General features: G+C 36.3%; 1 protein-coding gene across 3 annotated transcripts in view; it reads right to left on the bottom strand.

The window, feature by feature from the left end:
• Window positions 1-932: 932 nt before the first annotated feature.
• LOC127841023 (uncharacterized) overlaps window positions 933-27726 on the bottom strand; it is an 89864-nt gene continuing 63070 nt past the window's right edge. For all 3 annotated transcript variants that reach the window (XM_052369527.1, XM_052369526.1, XM_052369528.1), the window contains exons 9-19: window positions 19540-19698; window positions 17771-17883; window positions 16803-16977; window positions 15719-15807; window positions 10958-11098; window positions 9027-9318; window positions 7755-7925; window positions 6782-6955; window positions 6039-6142; window positions 2661-5074; window positions 933-2547 (exon numbers count right to left, since the gene is read on the bottom strand). In XM_052369527.1, the coding sequence (XP_052225487.1) occupies window positions 4105-5074; window positions 6039-6142; window positions 6782-6955; window positions 7755-7925; window positions 9027-9318; window positions 10958-11098; window positions 15719-15807; window positions 16803-16977; window positions 17771-17883; window positions 19540-19698 (2388 nt within the window). In that variant the 3' untranslated portion in view covers window positions 933-2547; window positions 2661-4104. The remainder of the gene's footprint in view (window positions 2548-2660; window positions 5075-6038; window positions 6143-6781; window positions 6956-7754; window positions 7926-9026; window positions 9319-10957; window positions 11099-15718; window positions 15808-16802; window positions 16978-17770; window positions 17884-19539; window positions 19699-27726) is intronic.

The raw sequence follows: 27726 nt of genomic DNA, 5'->3' as shown, positions 1-27726 counted from the left end.
ACAGACCGAAAGACGGACATACACTGACAGACCGAGAGACAAACATAAACAGAAGACCGTGAGACGGACATACATAGACAGACCGAAAGACGGACATACACTGACAGACTAAGAGACAAACATAAACAGAAGACCGCGAGACGGACATACACAAACAGACCGAAAGACGGACATACACCGAAGTTTGTGAGACGGACATACACAGAAGACCGTGAGACGGACATACACAGAAGACCGTGAGACGGACATACACAGAAGACCGTGAGACAGACATACACAGAAGACCGAGAGACGGACATACACAGAAGACGGTGAGACGGACATACACAGAAGACCGTGAGACAGATATAAATACTCTTGCAAACCGAGAGACGGACATACACTGAGATACCGTGAGACGAAGATACACAGAGATACCGTGAGACGGACATACACATAATACCGTGAAACGGACACGCATATATACACAGTCAGACTGACGGAATGTGTTGCTTCATTCGTAATGACGATACAACTATGTTTATATATAAACATCGAGTTATCAGAAAAGGTTGAAAAAGCGATTGTGGCTCGTGTTGATTATTTCTTGGACTTGCATGTCGCAATGTTTGGTAAGTTTGCATGTAGATTCTAATCTATTGAACCGATACAATATTGTTACATTGCAATCATGACGACCATCCCTAAAAAAACTCTTTTTCATCCTGTCCAAATACATGGATTTAGAACTGCAGATATTTTTTAACATTAAGTATTCAACATTGTGTACAAACAATGATATTGAATTTATTGGTCCATATTAAATGAAGGACAGTGTCGAAATAGTTTCTCGCTGGTGTTGTATGAACACGTTTACTTATTTGAGGTTTTTAAACTAAAGCCAAAGGCCGTCTAGAAACATTGCAATGATGGACAAAAAATCAAGGCACCAGCAGAAGGCAATTGTTTATTGCTATCAAAGCAGAGAACGGTATAATCTATAGAGTGAATATATTATGGCTAACTGCGATAAAAATAACGTTAATTAAAAGCAGATTAACAAAAATAAAAAACAAACACCCAAAAACATACAATACATATAAAATATAATAGAGAATGTTTCCATATTGTAAGAACAATTCAAAGCTAATACAAAATCAACAACCTGGTACATTTCAACAAACTGTTTAAAATTCTTGCAGTATAAATTATGCTAGGTGTAGTCACAGTTTGAAATTGTTGAAAAAAAATATTGTAGAAAGTCCAGTTTAAATACAGGAATAAGCCAAACATTCTACAGGCAACACATAATTAACATTTTCAAATTTGTATCAAATGATTTCATCAGTTCCTGTCAAAATTTCATTAAGAATAGTAGTTTATATGCGACATGGCTACACAGTTTATAGAAGATTGATATACTGTATTAAAATCATACGCAAATTACAAAAGCAACAACTAACAAACAGAAATACAAAATATAACTGAAAAAATGCCATACGATTTATTCACCATTATGCCCATATAAGTAAACAAATGTAGATTTAATGCAAAAACTGAAGTGTTGCCAACATCGGCAATTTGTATACAAGAATGCTTGAGCAACCCAAAAGATTGTAAACGTTTTCTATAACTGATCCTCAAAAATGTACCCAATAGCTAGAAAATGAAGCTCAGAAGCTTATATGTGGACTAAAATCAATCGAAAAGATATGAAAGTACTGAATAACAAAAGAGTGCATTAAAGATTGAAGCAAAATTTGTTTTAAACCAACAATGATATAGATTGCAGATATAATTAATTTGTAAAGAAAATCTAAATACATCTATGTACCTGACAAAGGCACAAATCTCTCTATGCATGCCACCAAAACAAATATGCATAGATTGGACTGGGACAAAAAAATCTTACAGTTCATGGCAACAGTTTAACTTTTTATTACATTTCTTTTCCAAATCCTTAAACAATAATTAACGATATAAGTTTATTATGTTGAAATTTCAAGTATATAAAATGAAAGAAATTGTAAACAACCTCTACAAACAAGTTCGAGTAGTAAAGACCAAAGAGACAACATTGATATTGCACTATATGCATCAACGAAAGTAATTCCAACCACTCTTGAACAAAACAATATTTTCTATGATCAAGTCTTCATAGTTTTCGTTCTCTATGATAATACAACAGCAACAGCAATAACACTTAAAATAATTATTATGTCAAAAGTGATAATGAAAAAAACCCTGCTAAACAATGGTTTCCACATTATAAATTTGTTTAATAACAAATACTTATATCATACTTTACAGACTCAGATCAACAAAAATTAACTTTGCCACAGATGTGTTTACTAAATTATTTAAAAATAATTGTATACCAAGTGATTGAAATAAAGACTTGAAATTATGTAATCCCAAATACATTATACGATGGTTGGTCATACTTATAAAGATAATTTATTCTACGCTCCCCAGAACAACATGTATCCAAAATGATAATAAAAGAGAGAAGCTTCAAATTTATGAATTTTTTGCTGGCATTTTCCGATAATTGCATGCTAATGAAACCTTTTAACAAAAGGCTTTTGTTAAAAGGTTTCATTAGCATGCAATTATCGGAAAATGCCAGCAAAAAATTCATAAATTTGAATTTTGAAAAGCACCAATAAAATTCATGAAACCGTTTAACAAAAGCACCAATAAAATCACAGTTTATTTCATTTTTTTCTGATAATTGGATTAAAATAAAACCCTCCTTACAATTACAAACAAGAAATGTGTCCACAGGACATGGATGCCCCCAACTGTAACTTTGTCACTACATAAAAGTATAATTGTGTAAACGCTTGGTAGAAGTTATTAGCTTTTTAAAAATCCTTAACGCAGATTTCGAACCTAAACGCGGACCCTTAGTTCAAGGTCAAGGTCACAGGCTTCAAAATTTGTAAGCGTATGGAAAGGCCTTGTCCATATACACATGCATGCCAAATATGAAATTGTTATCTGAAGCGACATAGAAGTTATGAGCATTTTTCGAAATCTAAACGCAAAGTGTGACGGACTGACGGACGGACAGACAAACCGACAGTCCGATCACTATATGCCCTCCTTCGGGGGCATAAAAATGTCTTAGAATATCAAAATAAATCAGAAAGCCACATAAACTAGAGAGCGGACAACATGCTTAATCCTTGAAATGCATTAAGTGACCACTTGACCTAGTTTTTGACCCGGCATGACCCATATTCGAACTTGACCTTGATATTGTCTTGATACAACTTCTTACCAAGTTTAGTAAAGATCAGATGAAAACTACTTCAATTGGAGAGCGGACACCATGCTAAATCCTTGAAATGCACTAAGTGACCCAGTGACCTAGTTTTTGACCCGGCATGACCCATATTCGAACTTGACCTAGATATTGTCTGGATACAACTTCTGACCAAGTTTGGTAAAGATCGGATGAAAACTATTTGATTAGAGAGCGGACACGAAGTGTGTCCGACCGACCAACCGACCGACGGACAGTGCGAAAACTATATACCCCCTTTTCTTCGAAATGGGGGCATAAAAAAGAAAGTAAAGTGGTTAACAGCGAAGTTCAACGTGTAATTGTTCGCTTGGCAAAAATGATGCATTTTAATATCATATATCTGCAAATAACAAATAACAAGATCCTGATAAGTCAAGAAAATAAGGTGCCGAGGGTTTTCAGGATGACATGTTTATTCAATTAAAATTGAGAAATAAACAACTAAAAAAATAATAGTTATCATAACAAACTGATGCCAGGAGTTTCTTTAAATCTGAGAACAATTTGGGGGCCAGATCGTATTAAATAACAACTACAAACAAAATCAGTGTTTTCAGGTCCTAAAATTGGTTGATTGCAAGCTGATTACAATACAAATTTAATAGGCAAGTTAACACATACAAAATACAGATATTAATTTCTTATGAAGAGATAACATAATAGATCAAGATGAAAAATGCACATATTATGTTTTATGCATAACACTACACAATGCAGAATTTTTTTCAAATGATACAAAAGCAGCTAAAGTATTCAACAATTGTCAATTTGTAATAAAAAACCCTAGCTATTTATCGCACACAAAAAAACATTCAAATGTTATACTCCAGCAACGTAGCGTAACTCGTCGGATCTCCGCCGTAGTTTGCATTCAGGGTGACCTTGGCCCCGCGACCGTACAGTGACCCCAGTTTGACCTTGCCCTCCCACATGCCTGGCTGAGGGGCCTGCAGGTGCGTCCACTCATCTCCTGCTACCACCGCTACTGCTGCTGCTTTGGGAACGAAAACCCTGAACAGGACCTCGTCCCCGCAGTTTTGATGAAGAGACAGCGGCGTCTCCATGCAGCAGCCCTCCTTCCATTGTGCGTACTGCTTGGGGAAGGGGTGCACCTGCTGGGTAATCTTTTTGCAGTTAATCAGGTAGTTGTAGACCCCTGGCAACTGCTGGCTGGTGTCAGCAGCGGGGATTGAGTAGAGCTGCAGCTTGTAGAAGCCTGTGTTGGGCAGCACGACTACGAAACTGACCACCGATCCTTGCGTCTGAGTGAAGACGTAATCTGGGTAGTCCTTATCAGACTCGGCGTCGATCAGATTTGCAGTGACTCTCATCTCCTGGGCAGTTGAGAATTGGATCTCAACGGAGTTTTTCTCTAGGTGAACGACTGGGTCATGATGGCTCAATGTGTTTAGCCCGAATTCGTTGAATTTCGGCTGCGCGCCCAGATACCCGCCTGGCAGTTTCGGCAAAGGCACGGCTTTCACATCTTCGTTGCATTCGATCATATACTGCGCTACGTGGAACAACGTGGTTCCCTCCGTGGAAGGATCGTTCGCGTAGATTTCAAGACCATATTCGCCCCGCCCAGGTGCAGTGATGTTGAAATACGCAGTATTGCCGACTATCCTGTTCATGCAGTAGCCCTCGAGCTCAGAGTCCGAGCTGCGATTGTGCTTCAGCTTTGCCATGAACTGCATTGTCTTCGGGATTCTGAATTGAAGCTCGGCCTTTCCATCTCGGGTTAGAACTGTCGCTGTCTGCTGGTAGGTTGCCAGTCCATACCTGTAACCATGGGGATATGCGAGTGGTGGTTTTATGTTAAACTTTACCAGTCAGATACAAGATTGATTTAAGTTTAAAAAGCTTCATTTTCAAGCCCATGGTACTTATGAGCAAGCTAACAGCATTCAACCTGAACAGACTGCTGAGTTATTCGAAGGCTGTTCTGGTTTTATGCTGGCTACATACTGACATCTTCATTTGCTTCTGAGCTGGGATGGGTCAAGAAGACATGTTTTACTCTGTTGGTTTGTTTGTTTGACCATTTTGGCAGTATTTCAGTCATATACTGAAATGTAACCTATTCACGGCCATTTAACCTACTCACACTGTGGCTTGTTTACAACTATTGGGTTGTTTATAACTATTAAGTGCACATAGTTATCTCACTAACAGACAGATTTCAAAACTTGAATTTAAGGTAGAGGGTAAATGGCAATAGAAATAGTTTTTTGACCAATCACAATTTATGAAGCAGGTCCCTTTCTTTGATTGTTCGGATTTCTTTCCATGTATTTCAACAGTATACAGCTATACAATTGCGGACAATACTACACACACTTCCTTGCGAATGCTGGTTCAGCAGTACTCAAGAGTATGTGCTTATGCCAGTAACTGACAACTGTCCTACTTGAGTCTGAGGTAGCGGGAGAACGGCATCAGAATTAATCTCATGACCAATCCCCATACACATTATGTCGCTGGACTAGGATTTGAACACATGCTACTCAGATAAGCAGTCCAACGCTCCACAACTGGCTCGTTATTTGTTCAATATATGAATATCTGCACATTCACATTGGTGAATATATCAGGGAAAATGTACAATTTTTAAGCAGTGGGAATATGAAGAGTAAAATTTGGCCTTAACTTACAATTACATGTTAAATATATCGTGATATTGTATTTTTTTTCAAGTATGGTTATGGGGCCCTTATTCTGGCCCTTAGATAGGCTATGCCCCTACCTGAAAAATGCAGCCCCAGGGCCCCAGTTGAGGTAGGCACATGGTGGGAAGGGCTCTGGTTGCTGGGCAGCCACCTCCTCCTGAACTATCTTGTACTCACACACCTACAGAATAACAGATAATATGGATGAGCATTGTGACTGCATGTCCTGGGCAACCTAGCACACATGCAGAATAACAGACAATAGGGCTGAGTATGTGAACACGGGCAGAATTACAGATAAAGGGACCATTTACTCACACGCCTATGGAAAAACACAAAATAGGGATTAATATTCTAAATGCATGTCCAATGTTGCTTACTTACAATCCTACGGAACAACTGATGCATGTAGCATTTTGAATGCCTGTCAAGTGCCACTGAATTTTCACTATATAGTGAAAATTCTCAATTCATACAGAAGCAATTAAAAAAAAATCACACGTTGCTACGTTCAACTAATGCCGAAACCACAAGCGCAAGCATTGGCTCGTTTGAATATGTTTTAGTAAAAATGAAGGACAAAGTCAAGGTCAAATGAGGTAAGGGGCTGTGAAATAGCTGAGTGTGGAATCTAGTATTGAGGCTTTTTAATAATTATTGTTGATGATAAACTGTCAATATGGCTTAACCAATACTTGTAATCTTTTTTTGTCCAAAAGTAGGTTTAGGTCAAGGACAAATGAGATCAAGTTAAGTGAGTGTGTTCATAAATACCATACAGTCAAGTATCTCAGGGCCACAACTTTGGAAGCAGTTATACCTGGGCATAGACGTTGTCCTTGTTGGCCGGCGTGTCCTCCTTGGCATAGATATAGAAGATGTAGGAGCCGTTCTTGGGTAAGCGGAGTCTGAACGAGGCCACACCTCCCACACTCTCCTGCATGCCATAGCGGTTCAGTTTCACGCCATGATACTCCTCGTCACCATTCTCAAACTGGAACACAAACATACCGCTCAAAACCATTACTCGTACTATTCACCATTTCCTGCTCGGAGAGGAATTGTGACCCATTTGTATTCCTTTACCCTTTTCCACTCAGAAGCAAAGTGAAAATGCCTTTAGCAACAGCATAAAACCAGAAAAGCCTGCCAGGAACTCTCAGTTTGTTCTGGTTTTATGCTGTTTTATGCTCATCAGTTAACAAGGGTTGAAAATGAAGCCTTTAAAACTTGAATCTAGTAAGAAAAGTCCAAAATTAAAAATTCAACTTTCTAAGGGACTACTAATGTGTCAAAATATGTATCTAAGTGGTAAAGGGTTAAGAAAATCATACTCAATTAAAGTCCTTTATTACTTGATACGAAATGTAAAGGCTTTATTTCCAGCCTTAAGATACGGATGAGCAGAAAACAGCATAAAAGCTGAACAGCCTGTGGGTTACATGCAGGCTGTCCTGGTTTTATTTTCACTTTGCTTCTCAGAGGGAGAGAGGGAAAGGTTCAATACCATTGTATGATGAAACCTTGTTTCCATTATAACCTATATATGACATTATTTATATCTGATTTTTTATTTGAGAAAATAATCATCCATGACTATCAGGCCATTTTTTTTCCCTTCAAAGTCTATTTTATACTTTCATTTGCAAATCAAAACTGAAACAATCCATTGGTTCGAATTTTTGAATAAATGAAGATTAAAGCTTAGGTTTGAAAACTTTCATTGCAATGTCCAAAAGGACTACTCTGGTATAGGATATATCCAAGCAGGTAATGATAAGTAACCAGTCTACCTGTATGCTGAAGTTGAAGGCTACAACCAGTCTGTGTGCAGGGTAACGCAGTCGGATGTTGATCTCTCCACGACCGTACACAACTGCCGTACGGTGACTAACGAACTCCAGTCCATATTTGAAGAACTGGGGCTTCATGTGGGGCATGTTCTCAAATTCCTCCAGGGTTACCTACAGGCAGAGGAACATTTGAGCCTCTGTCTGGGAAAACTGGGCTCAATACTTGTACGTTAAGTGTCATCACAGATTAGCCTGTCCTGTCCACATAGGCTTATCAAGGACTACACTCTTTTATGAATTTGTTTGTTAAAAGGAATTCTCTTCTAAATAAAAAATCAAGTTTAGGTTGAAAGTGTTGTCCCTCATTAGCTAATCTGATTTGACATTGTATGTACATGAATTGAGCCCAGTTTTATCAGAACGAAGCTTATTTAAAAAGAACCAAAATGGCCACTTCTTACCAAAAAAAAATTTCACTACAATAATAATGGCATATAATAACAGATATATTTCACTATTTATCATAAAATTAGTATAAGCATTCTGAGATAAAAATAATTTCATAGCATGCTGTTGGGTCCTTTATAGGTTTACATTTTCATGTCAGTGTTGTAATCTTTAAGACTTGATATCCATTGATTGGACAGGTTTATTTACCAAGTATGAAAGAGAAGTCGGTTCAAGCAATATCCACCTTCATTTCTTTGTAAAGCTGCTAAGTCAAGACTTAAGCAACACACTCGGGGTCTAGTTTCTAAGGCTTCTTGCAAACGTGTTTCCATTCAATTTCTCATTTGAGTAATATATTGATAACGGAGTTTCTTAATGAACATACATTGCAGTAGAAATCAAGTTTTTTCTTGTCATAGTCCATTTACATATATTTTTTGTCTAAAGAAACTTAACGAAACTTAATGCAATTGGTGGCTTCATGTATAGGTCTTTCATACATATACTTACAAACCTTTGAAAAAATCTCATATACTTTTTGAAATTTGCCATTTTGCTAGCAGAAATCAACAGATTCTGTAAGGTCGTACTTCATATTTAAGTTACAATACATTTTTTTTAAAGAACTGTTGCTTGGCTCCAACCTGAATGATAAATTAATAACAGTAATTCTATTTTTTTCTTTTTAAACTTTCACATGCCATTTATTTAAGGAGCATCATTATTGATCATACAAGTTTTTATGTTGTTTGCTTAAAGTTCAGTAATAACTTAAATCCATCGTACGACCTTTGATTAGACAAGCCCCAGACCACAACATACAGATCTCTCCAGAAGCTGCCATTTTGGATCGTCTGGGTAATGCGTGAAGATCAGCTGGGCGGGCTCAGTCAGAAAGAAATACTCATCCAGCTGATAATGGAACTCTTCAGTCGTAGCCTGCTTGCCAATGATCCTGCGTGCGGCCCAGTGTGCATCGATGAGGCACCACGTGCCGTAGATGTACACTGCGTTCCACGAGTGCTGGTTCTGTCCGGGCTTGAACTTCTGACCTGGACGGTAGTCTGCCCCCTTAGCGTACCCGCTGATGATCTTTGAGTGCAGGCCTGCATAGCTACGACAAGAGGAATATTATTAGTGATGTCATCGTCATGAAACTTTTACTTATATCAATACATTGTTTAGGAATGTAGGCTTATAATAATATAGCTAGATATGCATTTAAAATGAATGTTCTATTGACCAGTATATATGCTTGCTAGAATAATCTTTAATGCAGTATATGAGAGCTCTACCCATATTTTAGCTGGCCTCTGATACAAGGATATCAGTACAACTGATGGATGCTCCCCAATGATGCTTTGTCAATATATGGTTTGTTTGGGAAAAAAAAAATGACCTTAAGAAAATCTATTATTAGCCTCGGTGACCTTGACCCCAGTGACCTCAAACCTCATCAAAAAGGTAGAGGTACGCATGGAACATACATCCAAAATATATAAGAGATCGGTCAAATATTGAAGGCACTATGAGAAACTGTAACCAAAGTGTGACCTTGAGAAAATCTATTATTAGCCTCGGTGACCTTGACCCCAGTGACCTCAAACCTCATCAAAAGGTAGAGGTCCATGCAAGGTACCTACATGCCAAATATAGAAGAGATCGGTAAAATATTGAAGGCACTGTGAAAAACTGTGAAAAAAGTGTGATTGAAAATCTATTATTAGCCTCGGTGACCTTGACCCCAGTGACGTCAAACCTCATCAAAAGGTAGAGGTCCATGCAAGGTACCTATATGCCAAATATAGAAGAGATCGGTAAAATATTGAAGGCGCTTTATGATGAGAAACTGTAACAATAGTGTGACGGGAAATCTATTATTAGCCTCAGTGACCTTGACTTGACCCCAGTGACGTCAAACCTCATCAAAAGGTAGAGGTCCATGCAAGGTACCACCTACATGCCAAATATGTAAGAGATCGGTAAAATAATGAAGGCGCTATGAGAAACTGTGACAAAAAAGTGATGGAACATCTCTTATTAGCTTTTGTGACCTTGACTATGACCCCAGTGACGTCAAACCTCATCAAAAGGTAGAGGTCCATGCAAGGTACCTACTTGCCAAATATGTAAGAGATCGGTTAAATATTGAAGGCGCTATGAGAAACTGTAACAATAGTGTGACTGAAAATCTTTTATTAGCCTCGGTGACCTTGACCCCAGTGATGTCAAACCTCATCAAAAGGTAGAAGTCCATGCAAGGTACCTACATGCCAAATATGTAAGAGATCGGTTAAATATTGAAGGAGCTATGATAAACTGTAACAATAGTGTGACGGAAGGAAGGAAGAAAGGAAGTAAGGAACTACAAACTGGCAACTTTATGCTCCCCATATATATATATATATATATATATATATATGGGGAGCATAAAAACAGTGCTTATTGCATGTGTGCATAAAGTATCATCCCAGATAAGTCAGTTTTCCGCTAGACTAGCTCAATAGATACTTAATCTGGTCTAGAGACGATTTTCCTAAAAATATGCTTTTTACACAGATAAAATGTTCCTTAAAAGACTACAAAAATCCCTCACAGCAATTTCATTATAATTATAATCAAAGTTGCAGAGATAAAGTTACGAAAACAATATAGTAAATTTTGATAAATACCATACACATCCTTCTGTTAAAATGAAATCAACAATTCTGTTTTCTTTTAAACCACACACTGCAAGAACAATAGCCACATACTTGCACATGGTATCGAACACCATCGCGTAGGTAGTCTTGCCAGTCTTCAATCCCATGAGCACCTCCTCCGGGCTGCCAGGCTGCACGCCGTTGAAGGACATCTCCTTCAGGTTCTTTGTGGCCAACCACCGGAAGATAACTCTGCAAGCATAATGGTGCATGTTGTTGAGTAATTAACAAAGTCAGGGGCTTTAATAGGCTGTTTTAAAGCCCAGGGATGCTTAGAGTCTGACTTGCATTTAACCTGAGCGTCTAAAAATTGTATTGAGCTTATGTCTGGCTTAGAAACCCTGCCAGGTACACCTGTATTTAATCACCTGAGCCGCTCTAATGACTGCAGCAGATAGGCAATACTGCTTTGAAATTTTACCTCACAAGTCACAATTTTTACATTTTACTTTAATTTGCAGACAAATACATTTTTTAAGAAGCCCAACACAACAGATAATATTAGTTGGCATGGACATCACATATATATGTATGTAATTGTGTGAGGAGGAACCAATCCCAAGACCCTACCCTTCCAGAACTGAGGCACATGACAACAATGTGTGGTACAGCCCTGAGAGTATATTTTAACAAGAGCTGTCAGAGGACAGCGCGCTCGACTATTCCAGTGCTTGACATTATAACGTAAGCCATCATGGGGAAATTGTTCATATTCAATACTTTATTAGACGATCTTTCAAAAATAAAAAAAGGAAAAAACATTATTTTTTTTTTTTTGGTGGGGGGGGGGGGGGGGGGGGGTTGAGAGGGGGTATAATGTGGGGTGTGGTCATTTATTAGACGATCTTTCAAAAATAAAAAAAGGAAAAATAAAAAATGGAAAAAAAAATCTTTTGGGGGGGGGGGAAAAGGGGGGGGGGGGCTGAGAGGGGGGTATAATGTGGGGTGTGGTAATTTATTACATGTTCTTAAAAAAAAAATGGGGGGGGGGTAGAGGGGGGGGGGTAGGGGGGTGAGAGGGGGGTATAATGTGGGGTGGGGTAATTTATTAGATGATGTTTAAAAAAAATAAAAAAAAATTTTTTGGGGGGGGGGGGAGGTTAGGGCGGGGGGGGGGGGAAGGGATTCTGGGTAGGGGCGTGGGGTATTGTTTGGGTGGAATCCATTGTGGTATTCAGGTAAGTGTTGTTTTGTCAAAGTAATATTAAAATGTGATCATAAATAAAGTAGTTATGGCAATTTAAGCAAAATGTTCAATTATCTAAGTGTAAATGGGGCCATAAATATGTAAAAATGCTTGATACAGTGGTCTGCTCTTCTTTATAGGTTGGGGTCATGTTGGTAAACAAGTATGCAACATATAAAAGCAATATGTCAAATGATATAGGAAATATTTGGGGTAGTACGCAAACTTTAACATAGATTTACCAATAATATGCATATTCTAAATAAAAGGGGCCATAATTATGACAAAATGCTTGATAGAGTTGTCTGCTCTTGTTTATAGGTTGGGGTCATGTTGATAAACAAGTACCGTATGCAAAATATGAAAGCAATATGTCAAGTGACAATGAAAATAATTGGGGTAGTACGAAAACTTTAACATTTGCACACTAACGCTAACGGTAACGCCGACGCCGGGGTGAGTAGGATAGCTCCACTATATATATTTTGTATATAATAGTCGAGCTAAAAAGTCAATTTCACCAATCAGTTCCAAATAAAAATGATCATCAAGGACCATCAAAAGTTTCTCTTAATTCAGAGAGAAAGTTTATTCAATTTTGTAAATTAGAAGTGTTTGCCATTCACATTGTTAATAGACATTGCAGTTGCTCCCTTTTTGTAAGCATTGTTTTACGACATCGTGTTGTTGCCTTTACATGTTGAGATAATTTTTTTAAGGGGGTGAATAAATTGTTCCCCTCTTCAAAACATTTATTTATTTTAAAGTGATTCAGGAGTAATTTCCCTTTGTAGTTTACTTAGTTAAATATCATTAAGGAGTTTTCCTTTTATTGTAAACATTGTTAATTAAAGAGGAATATAGACTTAATCAATATTTTTAGTAATGCTTATAAAAGGTGAAAAGAGAACACTTTTGTTTGGTTCACTTTGATGTTATGCACCCATTTTCATTAATAGGGTAATTGTGAATCTCCTTAAGTTTATTACAACCAATCTAATTAGCATAATGCAAAAAATGCGACAAATTGAATGTATTGAAATCAGTTTAATTACTATAATTCCTATGGATAAAGATTTTAAATGGGTCATCTTTGTTTGTAGTCCCTGATTATTGTTTTTTTTTTAATCCAAAATAAATCTATTAATGAAATCAGGCGATGCTGAGGTCTTTGTCTTTTTTTTGATGCTATTATTTTTGGTATGTGTAAATGTAGCCATTTTTGTTTAACTTAAAGCTGAGTTCTTTTCATCTTGATGAGACAGATGTTTTTGCGTGAAATAATTAAGCTTTCAACACTCATATCATCATTCATATTTTGTGTGTGCAATTCTTCACATCTGATACTCCCACGCTATTATTTTATCATCATTCAATATTTACCATCCAGGATTTAACAAACCAATCAAGATAAGAATTTTTCTGACCATTATAAACATTCTAATTTTGTATATTGACTGTAGGCAAACAGTCCCTAATCACTTGAGACTGTAAGAACACAACTGGGCATTTTATGATATTGACAAATATTTGCAAAACCAGGACAGCCATGGTTCAACAGGTAATAAATCCGCTATAAAGCAGGCAATAAGTTTTTCATTTGTCCTTCATAGCTGACCCTTTTTGTTTGACTTGATCTCATCTGAATTGGCTGAATTTGAATATAGACATGAACATGGTTTTCAAAGTTAAAACAATATGGGTAGTATTACACACGTAATTATGTCATATTATTACTCAACTTAAGTGTTTTTCCTCAAAAAAAAAAAAAAAAAAAAAAAAATTGGTATTCACAGATAAATTTTGTTGATTGTTTTGTGTCTGACTCAGACCAATGTTTGAGGAAGAATATTTGAATATTCATTTAGGTGAGATTTGAGAATGTTCATGATATGACTTGCATTGTTAAAGAGACCTTTCCACGATTTGATAAATTGACAAAATTGTTTCAGATTTGCAAATTTTTTATGTAGTTTTGTTTTTTGCTAGGAAACAGTAATACTTAAATCTCATCCTCTGATTTAAGTCTTATGATTGAGAATGAATGGATCTGGGCCATGGTGAACTACCATATCGCATTTTTGCAACGACACTTCAAAACAATTCCATAGCCTTACTATTTGCTTTTTTTTTTTTTTGGAATGGAAATTTCAAGAGCAAGAAGCCTATGACATGGCAAATAAAGGCCAAGTTCACTGCACCGCCGATATATCGCAGACCGGTATATCGCGCTGTCCAATATATCGCGCTTTGGCTATGGCTCCCCAAAAATCCGATGAGCATGATCACTAAATGACATGTTTTAATCTGAGAATTCGCTAACTTAAGCAAAAAACCGGTTCTAGCTAGTATTAACACCCTATATTTCGCGGCTTACTATGGCACGCAGTGAAGCGTGAAAAACAGTTGATTAGTGACAGTGTTGTTTACACACGGCTGGGGTTGTTTATAACAAATAACCAATTAGTTTCATTGCAAAGGTAATAATGGCAGTTTATTGGTATCTAATTCGTTAATTTTCGGTACTGGTCATGAATTTCTTTGTCCTGATAAAAAGGGCGCGAAAATTGGCGTGGGTGTATTCATTTGTAAATAAAAATTTCGCAGCGGGAACAACATTGAGATTATTTAATTTCCATTCAAAGTTTTGTTGTAAATTTCAACTAAAGTACCGCGGTATCCCGTGAATAATGTTGCATTGAAATTTCCTCTTAATAAAATATAATTCAAACACACTGTATCGTTACCGTAACGCTGTTTCAGTTCCTTCATTAGGAATATTTATAAGGGTAAATTCGAATCTATGCACAATTATATTATATATTTTTACGGCAAGAATTCTTCTTTTTAGCTGATTCGCGAGCGATTGTACATGAAAATAAAAAGTATAATTTACATTTAGTTTTTTTATGATAAATACAGATACGTATGTAGTTATGAAAATGTTTATTGTAGAATTAGTTTGCAATTATTACTATACAAATATGTAGCAGCGCCGTATATAAAATGAAAACATTGGGGAAATTTGACAAATTAACCGCAATACAATTAAGTTAGACATTTCTCGAGTTATATCGGGTGCCGGATATATTGCGCTCGCGATCTTTGGACCCCACCAACCGCGATATATCGGCGTTACAGTGTATCATGAAAATACTCAAGTCGATATCCTGACACAACTTGCTTTCTCAGCTTTCAATGAGTTTTTTTTAAAGTATTTTGAGTCCAACTTAACTGGGAGTTTGAGAAAGATTACATGTACTTACAGTTGAGACCTGAGATAGTTTGTGACCTGCGCGATTCTCATTAGTCAGCTGAGTGGATACTTAAATCTTATCATCTGAGTTAGAAAAAAGGAAAAGAGAAAGTTTTCCATAATAGGACATGCTCTGCATATAATGCAAGACCTGAATGTTTATCCTGTGTTGTTTTTTTCTCCCAACTGTCACTGACAGAAGGAATTTAATGAGTTGTTCCAGTTTTTAAGTTCATCAGATGCTATGATAAAGCTTGCAAACTAGGACCAAGGATGGACCACATTGGAAAAATGTATCTCCCCATCAAAAGTAAAAATAAGTAGAAATTAAATATTTTTTAAGTTGTTTACTAGTGTTCACTGTACACACCTGACTTTCTCAATCTCATTGGTGATGTTCTTGGAATAGATCAGATCCCAGACCAGCTCTCTTACGTTGCTGTGGTCACTCTTTGATACCTGAATATACACACATATACCTGTGGTCACTCTTTGATACCTGAATATACACACATATACATGTGGTCACTCTTTGATACCTAAATACAAACACATAAACACATGGTCACGTAAAAACACAATTTTCATATGGTAATGTAAATACACCTGAATACATAAAAACATACAATTCTCCATGTAAAGACTGCTAAATTCATACAAGTCCATTAGCCCAAGTCCTATTGCAACAACATTTAACCTTATTTTCCCTTAAATATGACTGACATAATATAAATATAGATATTATAGTCTTACAAGAGCCTGTTGGAGGTAGTTTGAAGCTATCACTAATGGTTTATTCAACAGACACTGTACAATAATACCTACACCAATGCAATTAACCAAAAGGTCCAGTACAACATCATCCTTTCATGGCCACAAAATTATGAAATATTCTCCATTATGAAGCAAGCTTTATACTATGAGACACAAACAACACTTTTTTTTCGCAGAAAACTTTTGCCTTTTTTTTCCTCTCAATACACTTTATTTGCCAATATGCATTGTACATTAATTTTTCAAACGATCATAGCTGTAAGACTAAGGAAATACAGTACGAGTGGTCATGTCACAATAATGCAATCAAATCTTCACCTCTCAGATATGCACTTTTACGCGTTTGTAGTGCACTACAAAATCTTATCAAATTTAAGACCGTTCTTGCTATATTCAAGTTTTAAAGTCTTCATTTTCAACCCTAAGATGTGGATAAGCAGCAAACAGTATAAAACCTCAGCAGGCTGCAAGTTACTCGCAGGCTGTTCTGGTCTTATTCTCGTTGCATACAGCTATTTTCACTTTGCTTCTGAGACAGAAAGGGTTAATGCATGTGCGTGAAGCATCATTCCAGATTAGCCTGTGCAGTCTGCACAGGCTTATAAGGGATGATTCTTTCCGCTGTTACAGTATTATTTGCTTGTTTCTGAGAGGGAAAGGGAAATCTCCAGAATGTTTACCTGTATAGCGTGATCGTCCACAGTGTGGAGCACCTGCCTATCAATGTTCTCCAGGGAGGGCTTCTGCTGACTGGTTGCTGTCTGAGGGGCGGGGGGTGGGCCCGCATCCTTCTCTGTCTTCACAGGGATCAGCTTGAAGGTCGGGGGAGGGGCCGGGGGCTCCTGACCAACATTTCTGACAAAAGAGAGATTGGTAAAAGTTTATGTTTTATGAGCTATAACTTGTTGTTTTTTTTTGGCCATGAGCCCTGGTCCTTTACTTCTGATGGAGAAGAGTTGCTAAAAGAGCCATCATTATAAGTTATAACATGGCTATAATGTGCCAGATTACACCCAGTTTTTGGCACAGCATGAAGTAGAAAAGCTTTTGTCTATACCTGGCCTGTCAAAAACCATATCACAAAAAACATAAACATAATAAAGTTACTATTTATAATTTATAAGGTATGCAAAAGGTAATATTATGGTCTTGACCTAATTTTAAGAAGAGTTGATTAATTTTGATATTGTAAGTAAATTAAATCAACAGTGACTTTAAATTAATTAAACAGGCAAATAGGCAAAATAATACCCTTAATTCTAAAAGCACATCAGAAATGTATATCACACTTCAAGATTCAACATCATCAAATCTTTTGTAAAATAAAACAAGAGATGTGTTTGTCAGAAACACAATGCCCCCTTCTGCGCCGCTCTGAAGCCATATATTTGACCTTGAAGGATGACCTTGACCTTTCATCACTCAAAATGTGCAGCTCCATGAGATACACATACATGCCAAACATCAAATTGCTATCTGACAAATACATGCCAAACATCAAGTTGCTATCTGAAGCGAAACCTAAATCCTAAATGCAAAGTGTGACTGAAAGACAGATGGGCGGTCCAATCACTATATGCCCTACTTTGGGGGCATACAAATTGCACTCTACAGGCAAGTTTCTTACACAGTACACAGCTTCTCCTACCTTTTCTCCACCTCAATGGGTTTGGTGCTGATTGGTATGTTGGTGACCTTGCCCTGCTGTGGGACAGGCATGTCATGAGTCCCCTTGCCTGGCCGGTATGCCAATGCCTGACCCTGAGTGTGAGACACAATACTTTATGTAGAAACGCATTTCATAGTCATAAAATTCCTCAAATCTCTGGCTTTCAAGTTATTGCTTTTTTTAAACAATGCCTTTTAGAAGAAAATATTGCTTAAATTTTTACAATTTTATTTGTGTAAGCAGAAATCATATTGAGACTCAATATCTGATGTTTTCACTAAAGAGCAATAATTATTGAAATTAAGATCTGACTTTGGCGCTGTGTGAATAAGGACCCTGAACTAAAATCATTTTTTTAAATCCCATCACCAAATACATTTAACCCTTTACCTCTTTGATACGTATTTTGAAGTGTTTGTAGTCCCTTAGAAAGTTACATTAAATTGAAGACCTTTCTACCTAATTTTTGTTAAAAGGCTTCATTTCCAACCCTTAGATACTGATGAGCAGCAAACAGCATAAATTCTGAAAAGACTGCGAGTTACTCGCAAGCTGTTCTGGTTTTATGCCATTTGCACAAAGCAATTGTCACTTTGCCTCTGAGTGGGAAAGTGTTAAATGAAATAACATCCCCATCTGATACATTTCGGTGAAATTTAACTTTGATACACAGTAAACATGACTGTAAACTTCAGAAGTAGTTGTGGGCTCATATTAATAGAAAAACATTGTACTAGTGGCTAGGTTTATTGAATCGCAAACTAACAAGAGAGAGAGTCATTTGTGGCAAGTATACAACACAATATATAGTAAGCAGGTCTTAGTATACACTTATTTCATGGATGCGCGGTGAACAGTCAAAACTGTTTCCCAAGGTATCAGGGATGACTTTGGTACTGTTGCCCGAGGCCGAAAGGCCAAGGGCAACAGTTCCAAATGTCAGCCCTGATACCGAGGGACAACAGTTTTGACTGTTCACCAAGCATCCATGAAATAAGTGTTTTATTACCTGATCAAATTTCCAACAAAGAAATAACACCAAACTAAATGTTTATTTACACACAACAGTAATCGATAAAATAAATAATTTTGACTGTTTAACTGTAAAATGACGTCATTTTTTCGACGAAATGACGTCATTATTCCAGCGGGCAACAGTTCAAACTGTTGACCGGTCAACAGTTCGATATTCACCGGTAACAGTTTAAAACATTGCAAATTTATTTTTCGGTGAGGAAATAGCAAAAAATAATTAATTATCATTTATATAAGACATCAGGTAATAACATGCATTAATAACTTGTTTTTTTTAAGCATGATTGGTTAGATGCACTGTTTTCAGGCATTTTATTATGGAAACTTTTGACAGTATCAAGACAGAAAAATGTAAAATGATTAGATAAACAAAATACATTGTAAGTATTTAAAACAGATATGTTTATTTAGTTTGCACTGCATAAAAACCTATATCCCTCTCCTAGGTTTACTATTTCGGTTTTCTAAGCCTCGTTAAGCAAGCCACACTCTGAGAAAATGCAACTTAGTGCCTGTGCATACAGTGTCACCCAAGATCAGCCTGTGCAGCCTGCCAGCCGAATAAGGGACAACTCTTTCTGTTTTAATGGTATTTATGTTTATTTGCGATTATTAAGTTCAGAAAAAAGCATCGTCCCTGATAAGCCTGTTTGGCCCTTATATTATCTATATATATATACTTATATTAACTACATCAACACCGTTCTCCTCACCTGTGTAGCTGGGGCCACGTTGGCGTACACGCCATGTTGAGGGGCAGCTCCGTACAGGTACTGCTGCTGGAGAAGCTCTGGGGGTGGGGGCGGGAAGTCCTCATCTTGGTTGCCCTGGTTACGGTCGTCTAGGTAGGTGCTGGCAAGGCCCGCTGTAACCTAGAATGGAGAGACGCAATACTGTGATAAGAATATCATTCATCAGACAGACACTAGTGTTTTTAAATATTCGTGCATCCCTAAAACCATTAACCATGAACGCAAATGTTCAATAAATGTTATTTTTGGAAGTCTTATATCCAAAAATATATTTAAGATCAAACTAATAATATGCATGCTTTTAAGAATCTACAAAATAATAGTACCATATATACAAAATAAAATGATTTTACAGTTTAACTTGAATAGTCCACTTATTGTGTCTGCAAGCAGAAGTGACCATTGAGTAACAGTTCCAAGAACTCTTAGGTTTCTGAAATTATTGCTACAAATATTTGTTGAATTTGCAGGAACTAAATATATTTCTAGAGGGGACTCTACATGGCAATTATCTTAGACTAACTGTTAATGATCACAAATTCTAGGAAATAATAAGAAGTTTTGGAGATCCAAATGCTGACATGTCAGGATATATATGAATAATGGTAAAGGAAGTCAGAATTTGTTGACTTAATAATAAAAATAAAAAAGATAAACAGCATTTGTTTTTCTAAATTATATTCATATGAAAACCAAATCTTGAGCTATTGAAATCTTACATGTTCAATGCTCAAGTTTTCTGATTGAACAGTTATTAAAAACAGTCAGAATATATTTTTCAATTACCCAACTCTTTTTTACAAAAACTTAACAGAAAGTCTAACACCTGTAAAACATTTTGCATGAAACAAGTTTGTGCAAAACATTATTATTTTTTAACATAAAATGAAGATAAACATTTCACAATGTCAACACAATATTTTGAAAACTTGCACTAAACACCCTGCACTTGAAGTATCATTTAAAATTCAACTTTCAAGTTGCAAATAACATTTTAAAAAACTTCAAGAAGCACTCAATGGTTGGATTATAAGGGCAATAAAAAGACCACATATACTTTGTCAGTGGTTTTACCTTTGTGACCTTGACCTTTGAATCACTGTCTGAATCTGAGCTGCTACTGCCACTGTCAGACATTTTCAAATTTACTTTTATCTATTCTTTCTTTGAGATGCAAACTTCAAACAGTTGAAAACTGCCAAGAATATAAATCCTAATTTGTACAGACTTTCCAAAGAGGTTTTTATCCAGGAATTTTTGAAAATTTTTTTCCGCACTTAAGTGCAATGTTTAAAGAAGCACTGATTTCACTTATTTACACTTTCTATGCTGTCTGAGTAATATAGTTTCTATTTGGTAAGATAACAATATTTATTTATGTTTATTAATGCAACTGATTGTGCAGTTTTACAACTGTGCACACTATTTCAAACATTACATAATTATAGTTTGTGCATCTTCACTCCCAAAAATGCTCTAGGCAAAATGTCACTTCAGACAACTGTAACCAAAATAATTGAAAATAGTCTTATTTTTCACCAAATGTCTGTCTTTATATAAAATCAGAGCACACAGGTCTTCATAAATCCAATCAAACTTCAGGTTTTAAATCTCCTCAACGATGACCATTTGAAGATGTGATGAACATTCTTATTGAAATTCTTTTGAAGGTAAAGGGTTGTAAAAGGTTGATATACTCCCACCCAGCATGATCAAAACATCCACAAACCCTGCCTTTTACCCTGTGAGTATTTGTGATCAAACAATCATAAGAGGAAGAAAAGTGAGAGATACCAGCACATTTTAAACTGAAAGAGGACACCGTAAACATGAATAGAATACATAATTTCAGGATTGATTTAAAAGCCACAAGGCATGCATGGCAGTTTTGAGTGTTCATAAGTACTATAATTGATTAAAATCCGAAAGACGATGGTGTAGAAATTTATGTTGCTCTTGTTTATAATTTTACATGAGGTCACTTTATTGATAGGTGTTGCTTATGAATACTTTGAAACATTTCTCAAATAAGATAATGGGAAATTTCTGCTTGAAATTGTAAAAAGACAGTATGTGTCAGTTTCATATGTCAAAGCAAAAACACATTTTTTTTTTAAATTAAGTGTGCAGAACTTAATGTAATTTGATGGCTTTTTGCATTTTTAAACTGTCATAAAATAGAGTATGTTACATTACACTTTCCATTCAGTATATGATATTCTATGGCATATCATTGAAAACAATTAAATGCGCATATTTTAGGAAGAACAAGACTAATGCCAAGCAATATATGTCCCCTACCGGCTCCACCATTGTCAGAAATTACCAACATTTTCAGATTTTTTTATTTTTTATTTGTTGCCATAGCAATCAGAAATTTTGACGTAGGAACAAAATAAAATGACGTGCATAATGTCCATAGTGCCATCTATCCATGTTTCAAGTTTCATGAAAAATTATGAAGATTTTTTTAAGACAGACAGACTCACAGACAGACTCACAGAGCACAAACCATAAGTCCCCTCCGGTGAAACCAGTAAGGGAAAACAAGAGATGTGTTTGTCAGAAACACAATGCCCCCTACTGCGCCGCTTTGATACATGTTTTTATACCTTTGACCTTGAAGGATGACCTTGACCTTTCACCACTCAAAATGTGCAGCTCCATGAGATACACATGCATGCCAAATATCAAGTTGCTTTGTGAAGGGACATGGAACTTAAGAGCATTTTTCGAAACTAAACGCGAAACCTAAACCCAAAGTGTGACGGAAAGACGGACAGACGGTCCGATCACTATATGCCCTCCTTCGGGGCTTAAAAACTACTCTAAACGGATTGAATTAGTCACTGCAATATATAAATTGGTTTTCATGAAATATGATAGGCCTTACCAAACTGCCTTGTAAACCTCAATTTCACTTTAAAGTAAACTGCACAAAGGCTTAATACCACTGAAATTTAATCTATATATTTTCTAATGGTTTCACACCCAAGATGGCCATATCACTGTCAAGTGCCAAAGGGCAGATTTTGTCTAGTATTTTTAATGAAACATTTGCAGATTGAGGGAATACATAAATTATAAACATACAAAATATTATTGTTCAAATAGCATTTTTAGTATAATGAAACTCACAATAATAAAAAATTAATGTTACTGCATGTGAACAATGGAGTAAAGATGTGTGACACTTTTAAAACCCACTTTCTACAAAAAATAATTCAATGCATGCAAAAAAGCAAATGTTCTGCTGAAAGATGAAGAAAATAGTTTCAGTGGAAACTTTCTATTGTAAGAATATACATTTCATTATGTTTCCAAGGGCTTTGTGCCAATAAAATAAACACTTTTCGTACACTAGTGTTCTGGTACAATTTACACCAAATGCATCACACACTTCGATTGGCTTAAAGAAAAGTATGCAATAAATACAATAGAAATCTTCCTTTTTTGACAGATTTCAAAACATTAAAATAATATTTTGGTCAAGACGATGTTTATTTATATCAGTTTCATTTTTTGTAGACCAGGGCTTTAATACGAATTTGCCCTCATCAATACAGTGAAACTTCGATGATATCACCACAGATGAAAATTATCCCTAAATACATCAACATGAAAATGTAAGTGTTTTATTATAAAAGTATCAATTTCGCTGTAAATAATGATCAGAACAGGGCTAAAATATGCACTTACATGAGATTATGTAATATATATCAAACATTTCTATTGAAATTAACAAATAACAATAAATTAAACCTCTGATGCAATGGATTTATGCCATGGGAATATTAATGTGATAAGTTTAATACACAGGTGTACGGATTAAAAAAAAGAAGTCTGTTTAAAGATTATTTACTTTAACTCATGTATTTTATGGGGTTGTATTACTGTTTTAAAGTTGATGATGTTGTACAACATTTTGTTTTATGTGGTCTTGTTTCATGATATAAAACTTTCATTTAAAGATTGCAATAATTTTGGGACAAAATCATTTAATATATAACTTTTTTCCATTTGAAAAAAGAAAATTTAGCTAATCCTTTAAAACAGCCTACCAAATATTAAAGAAATCTGGACCTAAACTTAACTGCATATAATCAAAGATAATTCAAACATTATTGGATTCCAACATGACCTGATAAATAGCTTTCCGAATGAAATGAAAACTATATTTAACTGTGCTGGACAGGATCATGATTATTGGTGTTTTTAATTAACAAGAGGGCCAAGATGGCCCTACTGCGCTCACCTGAGAGGAGTCGGTTCATTCAATCATTACCTTATGTCAAACTTGACTTAGATATTGACCAGACAAACATCCTGGTCAAGTTTCATCATTATTGAACCAAAACTCTGGCGTAGGGAAAGTTTCTGTTTTTGTAAGATTTGAAATGGTGACCTATATTTTGAGCCGAACCCACCTTACCAAACATCAAACTTTGCTTACAAGGATTTTGTATAATATAATGAAAATTTGGACAATCTAAGGGCAATAATTATGGCATTAATTATGTGATTTTGCTCATCATCAAACTTGACTGAGATCTTTCAGCAATTTTGATAAAGAATGCTTGAGAAATGTGAATGCTAGAGTGTTTACAAACCAAATGTGGACGGACGGACAGCGGAAAAAGACCAATCCTAAAACCTCACCTGAGCAATCAGCTAGGTGAGCTAAAAAGTGTGTTTCACCGATCTGAGCCATTTTCCAACTTGTTCATGAAATCAATAAAACCAATGTATTGACTAAGTTTCATGATGATTAGGCAAAATATGTGACTTCTATAGTGTTCGATCTTGGGTTTCTCTCTATATAGTCACATAAGGAAAACTGCCCCACCCCCCTGGCAGCCATGTTTATTGACCCATCGGGACCATTTGCAAACTCATCTGAGATATATATAGAACCAATCTTTTCACCAAGTTTCATGATGCTTGGGCAAAAAATGTAGAGTGTTCACAAGCTTTTATTTACTATATAAATATAAGAAAACTGCCCCCCCGCCCTCGGCAGTCATGTTATTCAACTGACCGGAACCATTTTCCAACTCAACTCTCGTATGAAGGAAACAAATGTTTTGACCAACTTTCATGATGATTGGGCAAAAATTGTGACTTCCAGAGTGTTTACAAGGTTTCTCTATAGCCAAATAAGGAAAACTGCCCCGCCCACTGGCGGCCATGTTTTTCAACGGACCAGAACCACTTTTGAACTCAACCAACATATCATTAAGACAGACATTTAGACAAAGTAACATGAAGATTGGGCATTAAATGTGACTTCTACAGTGTTTATAAGCTTTTTCTTTTTTTTGACCTAGTGAACTAGTTTTTGACCTAGCATGACCCAGTTTCAAACTCCATCAAGATATCATTGGGACAAATCTTCTGACCAAGTTTCATGAAGATCGGACAATAAATAAGGCCTCTATAGTGTTTACGAACAAATGTGGACGGACAGAGGGACGACGGACAAAGACCGGTCACAAAAGCTCACCTGAGCAATCAGGTGAGCTAAAAACAAGAGCTGTCACCATCGGATGACATATGCCCCCTATAAACGCTTTGATAGGAATTATAGCATTTTTTGAAACCTAAACGCAGATTTTGAAACCTTAACGCGGACCCTAAGTTCAAGGTAAAGGTCACAGAGTTCAAAATTTGTGTGCGCATGGAAAGGCCTTGTCCATATAAACATGAATACCAAATATGAAGGTTATATCTCAAGGGACATAGAAGTTAAGAGCATTTTTCAAAACCTAAACGCAGATTTCAAAACCTAAACCCGGACCCTAACTTCAAAGTTAAGGTTACAGGGGTAAATTTTTTTGTGCACATGGAAAGGCCTTGTCCATATACACATGCATACCAAATATGAAGGTTATATCTCAAGGGACATAGAAGTTATGAGCATTTTTCAAAACCTAAACACAGATTTTGAAAACCTAAATGCGGACCCTAAGTTCAAGGTCAAGATCACAGGGGTAAAAATTTGTGTGCGTATGGAAAGGCCTTGTCCATATACACATGCATACCAAATATGAAGGTTATATCTCAAGGGACATAGAAATTATGAGCATTTTTCGAAACCTAAACGCAGATTTCGAAACCTAAACGCAGACCCTAAGTTCAAGGTCAAGGTCACAGGGGTAAAAGTTTTTGTGCGTATGGAAAGGTCTTGTCCATATACACATGCATACCAAATATGAAGGTTATATCTCAAGGGACATAGAAGTTATGAGCATTTTTCGAAACCTAGACACAGATTTGGAAACCTAAACGCGGACCCTTAGTTCAAGGTCAAGGTCACAGGAGTAAAAAAATTTTTCGTATGGAAAGGCCTTGTCCATATACACATGCATACCAAATATGAAGGTTATATCTCAAGGGACATAGAAGTTATGAGCATTTTTCGAAACCTAAACGCAGATTTCGAAACCTAAACGCGGGCCCTAATTTCAAGGTCAAGGGGTTAAAAAAATTTGTGCGTATGGAAAGGCCTTGTCCATATACACATGCATACCAAATATGAAGGTTATATCTCAAGGGACATATAAGTTATGAGCATTTTTCGAAACCTAAACGCAAAGTGTGACGGAAAGACGGACAAACAGACAAACGGACAGTCCGATTACTATATGCCCCCTTTTCTTTGAAAGGGGGCATAAAAACAACCAACCTCGAATAACAATTAATACATAAATGATACAAACAACTACACTGGATTATTATGAAAACATTAATAATCAAAGGGGAGTAACTACTGTAAACTTAAATGCAATATTTAGAAGAGTTGTCTCGCATGTTACATGACCTTAATTTATTATTGTTAACAAGCCTTTTTACTATATAAATATAAGAAAAACTGCCCCATCCCCCTGGCAACCATGTTTTTCAACGGACAGGAACCATTTTCAAACTTAACTCACATATCTTGGAAACAAAAGTTCTGACAAAATTTCATGAAAATTGGGCCAAAAAAGTGACTTCTAGAGTGTTGACATGTTTTCATTAAATACATATAGATAAAAATGCCCCGCCCACTGGCGGCCATGTTTGTTCACCGATCTGGACCATTTTCAAACTCGTCCGACATATCGATAAAAACCAATGTTTTGACCATGTTTCATGATGATTGGGCAAAAATTGTGACTTCCAGAGTGTTTACAAGATTTCTCTATAGCCAAATAAGGAAAACTGCCCCACCCACTGGCGGCCATGTTTTTCAACGGACCGGAACCACTTTTGAACTCAACCCACATATCATTACGACAAACTTTTTGACAAAGTTACATGAAGATTGGGCATGAAATGTGACTTCTACAGTGTTAACAATGTTTTTTCTTTTTTTTTACCTAGTGACCTTATTTTTGACCCGGCACGACCCAGTTTAAAACTTGACCGAGATTTCAGTGGGATGAAGCTTCTGACCAAGTTTCATAAAGATCGGACAATAAATGTGGCCTCTAGAAAGTTTACGAACAAATGTTAACGGACAGACAGACGCACGACAGACAAAGACCGGTCACAAAAGCTCACCTGAGCAATCAGGTGAGCTAAAAATGCCATGAATCCATACATAATGCTCTGATAAATTTTGTCCTTTTATTTTTGCATGACACTCTGTATTTTATTGTAAAGTGCAGTGACAAACATGTTGACATTTTCAGTAAATGCTATTTTATATTTCGTTCACCAAAAATATATATGATCAGAAGAAAATGTACGACAATGAAGAAAGAAACAACACATTGATTTTTATTGAAATAGGGAATAAATATTTACAATAATATAAAATAACTTCTACATTACATTATATTACTTATAATGTGTTTCAAGAAATATTACACTATTTCAGAACATATGACATACATTTCGGTTGATAATACATCATTATCCATTCAAGCATGTACTTCTGCAGGATTCCCCCCCCCCCCCCCCCCCCCCCCCCCCATGGATGACTAAGCCACATGGGCTGCCAGCTGTGAGTTGAGAAATTTTGTATCATATTACACCCACCACATGAATCATCTAATTTAAAATGTCAGGGTAGAGAAAGTTCACCAGGCAATACATCCTAAAAGCTATTTAGTTTAGTTTTCAATGTCTAGACAGCCTGTACATCAAGGTTATGCTCCATTA

This window comes from Dreissena polymorpha, chromosome 8, assembly GCF_020536995.1.
Source record: "Dreissena polymorpha isolate Duluth1 chromosome 8, UMN_Dpol_1.0, whole genome shotgun sequence".
Classification (NCBI taxonomy): domain Eukaryota; kingdom Metazoa; phylum Mollusca; class Bivalvia; order Myida; family Dreissenidae; genus Dreissena; species Dreissena polymorpha.
The sequence above is the reverse complement of the archived record's forward strand: the minus strand, read 5'-3'. Positions and strand labels throughout refer to the sequence as shown.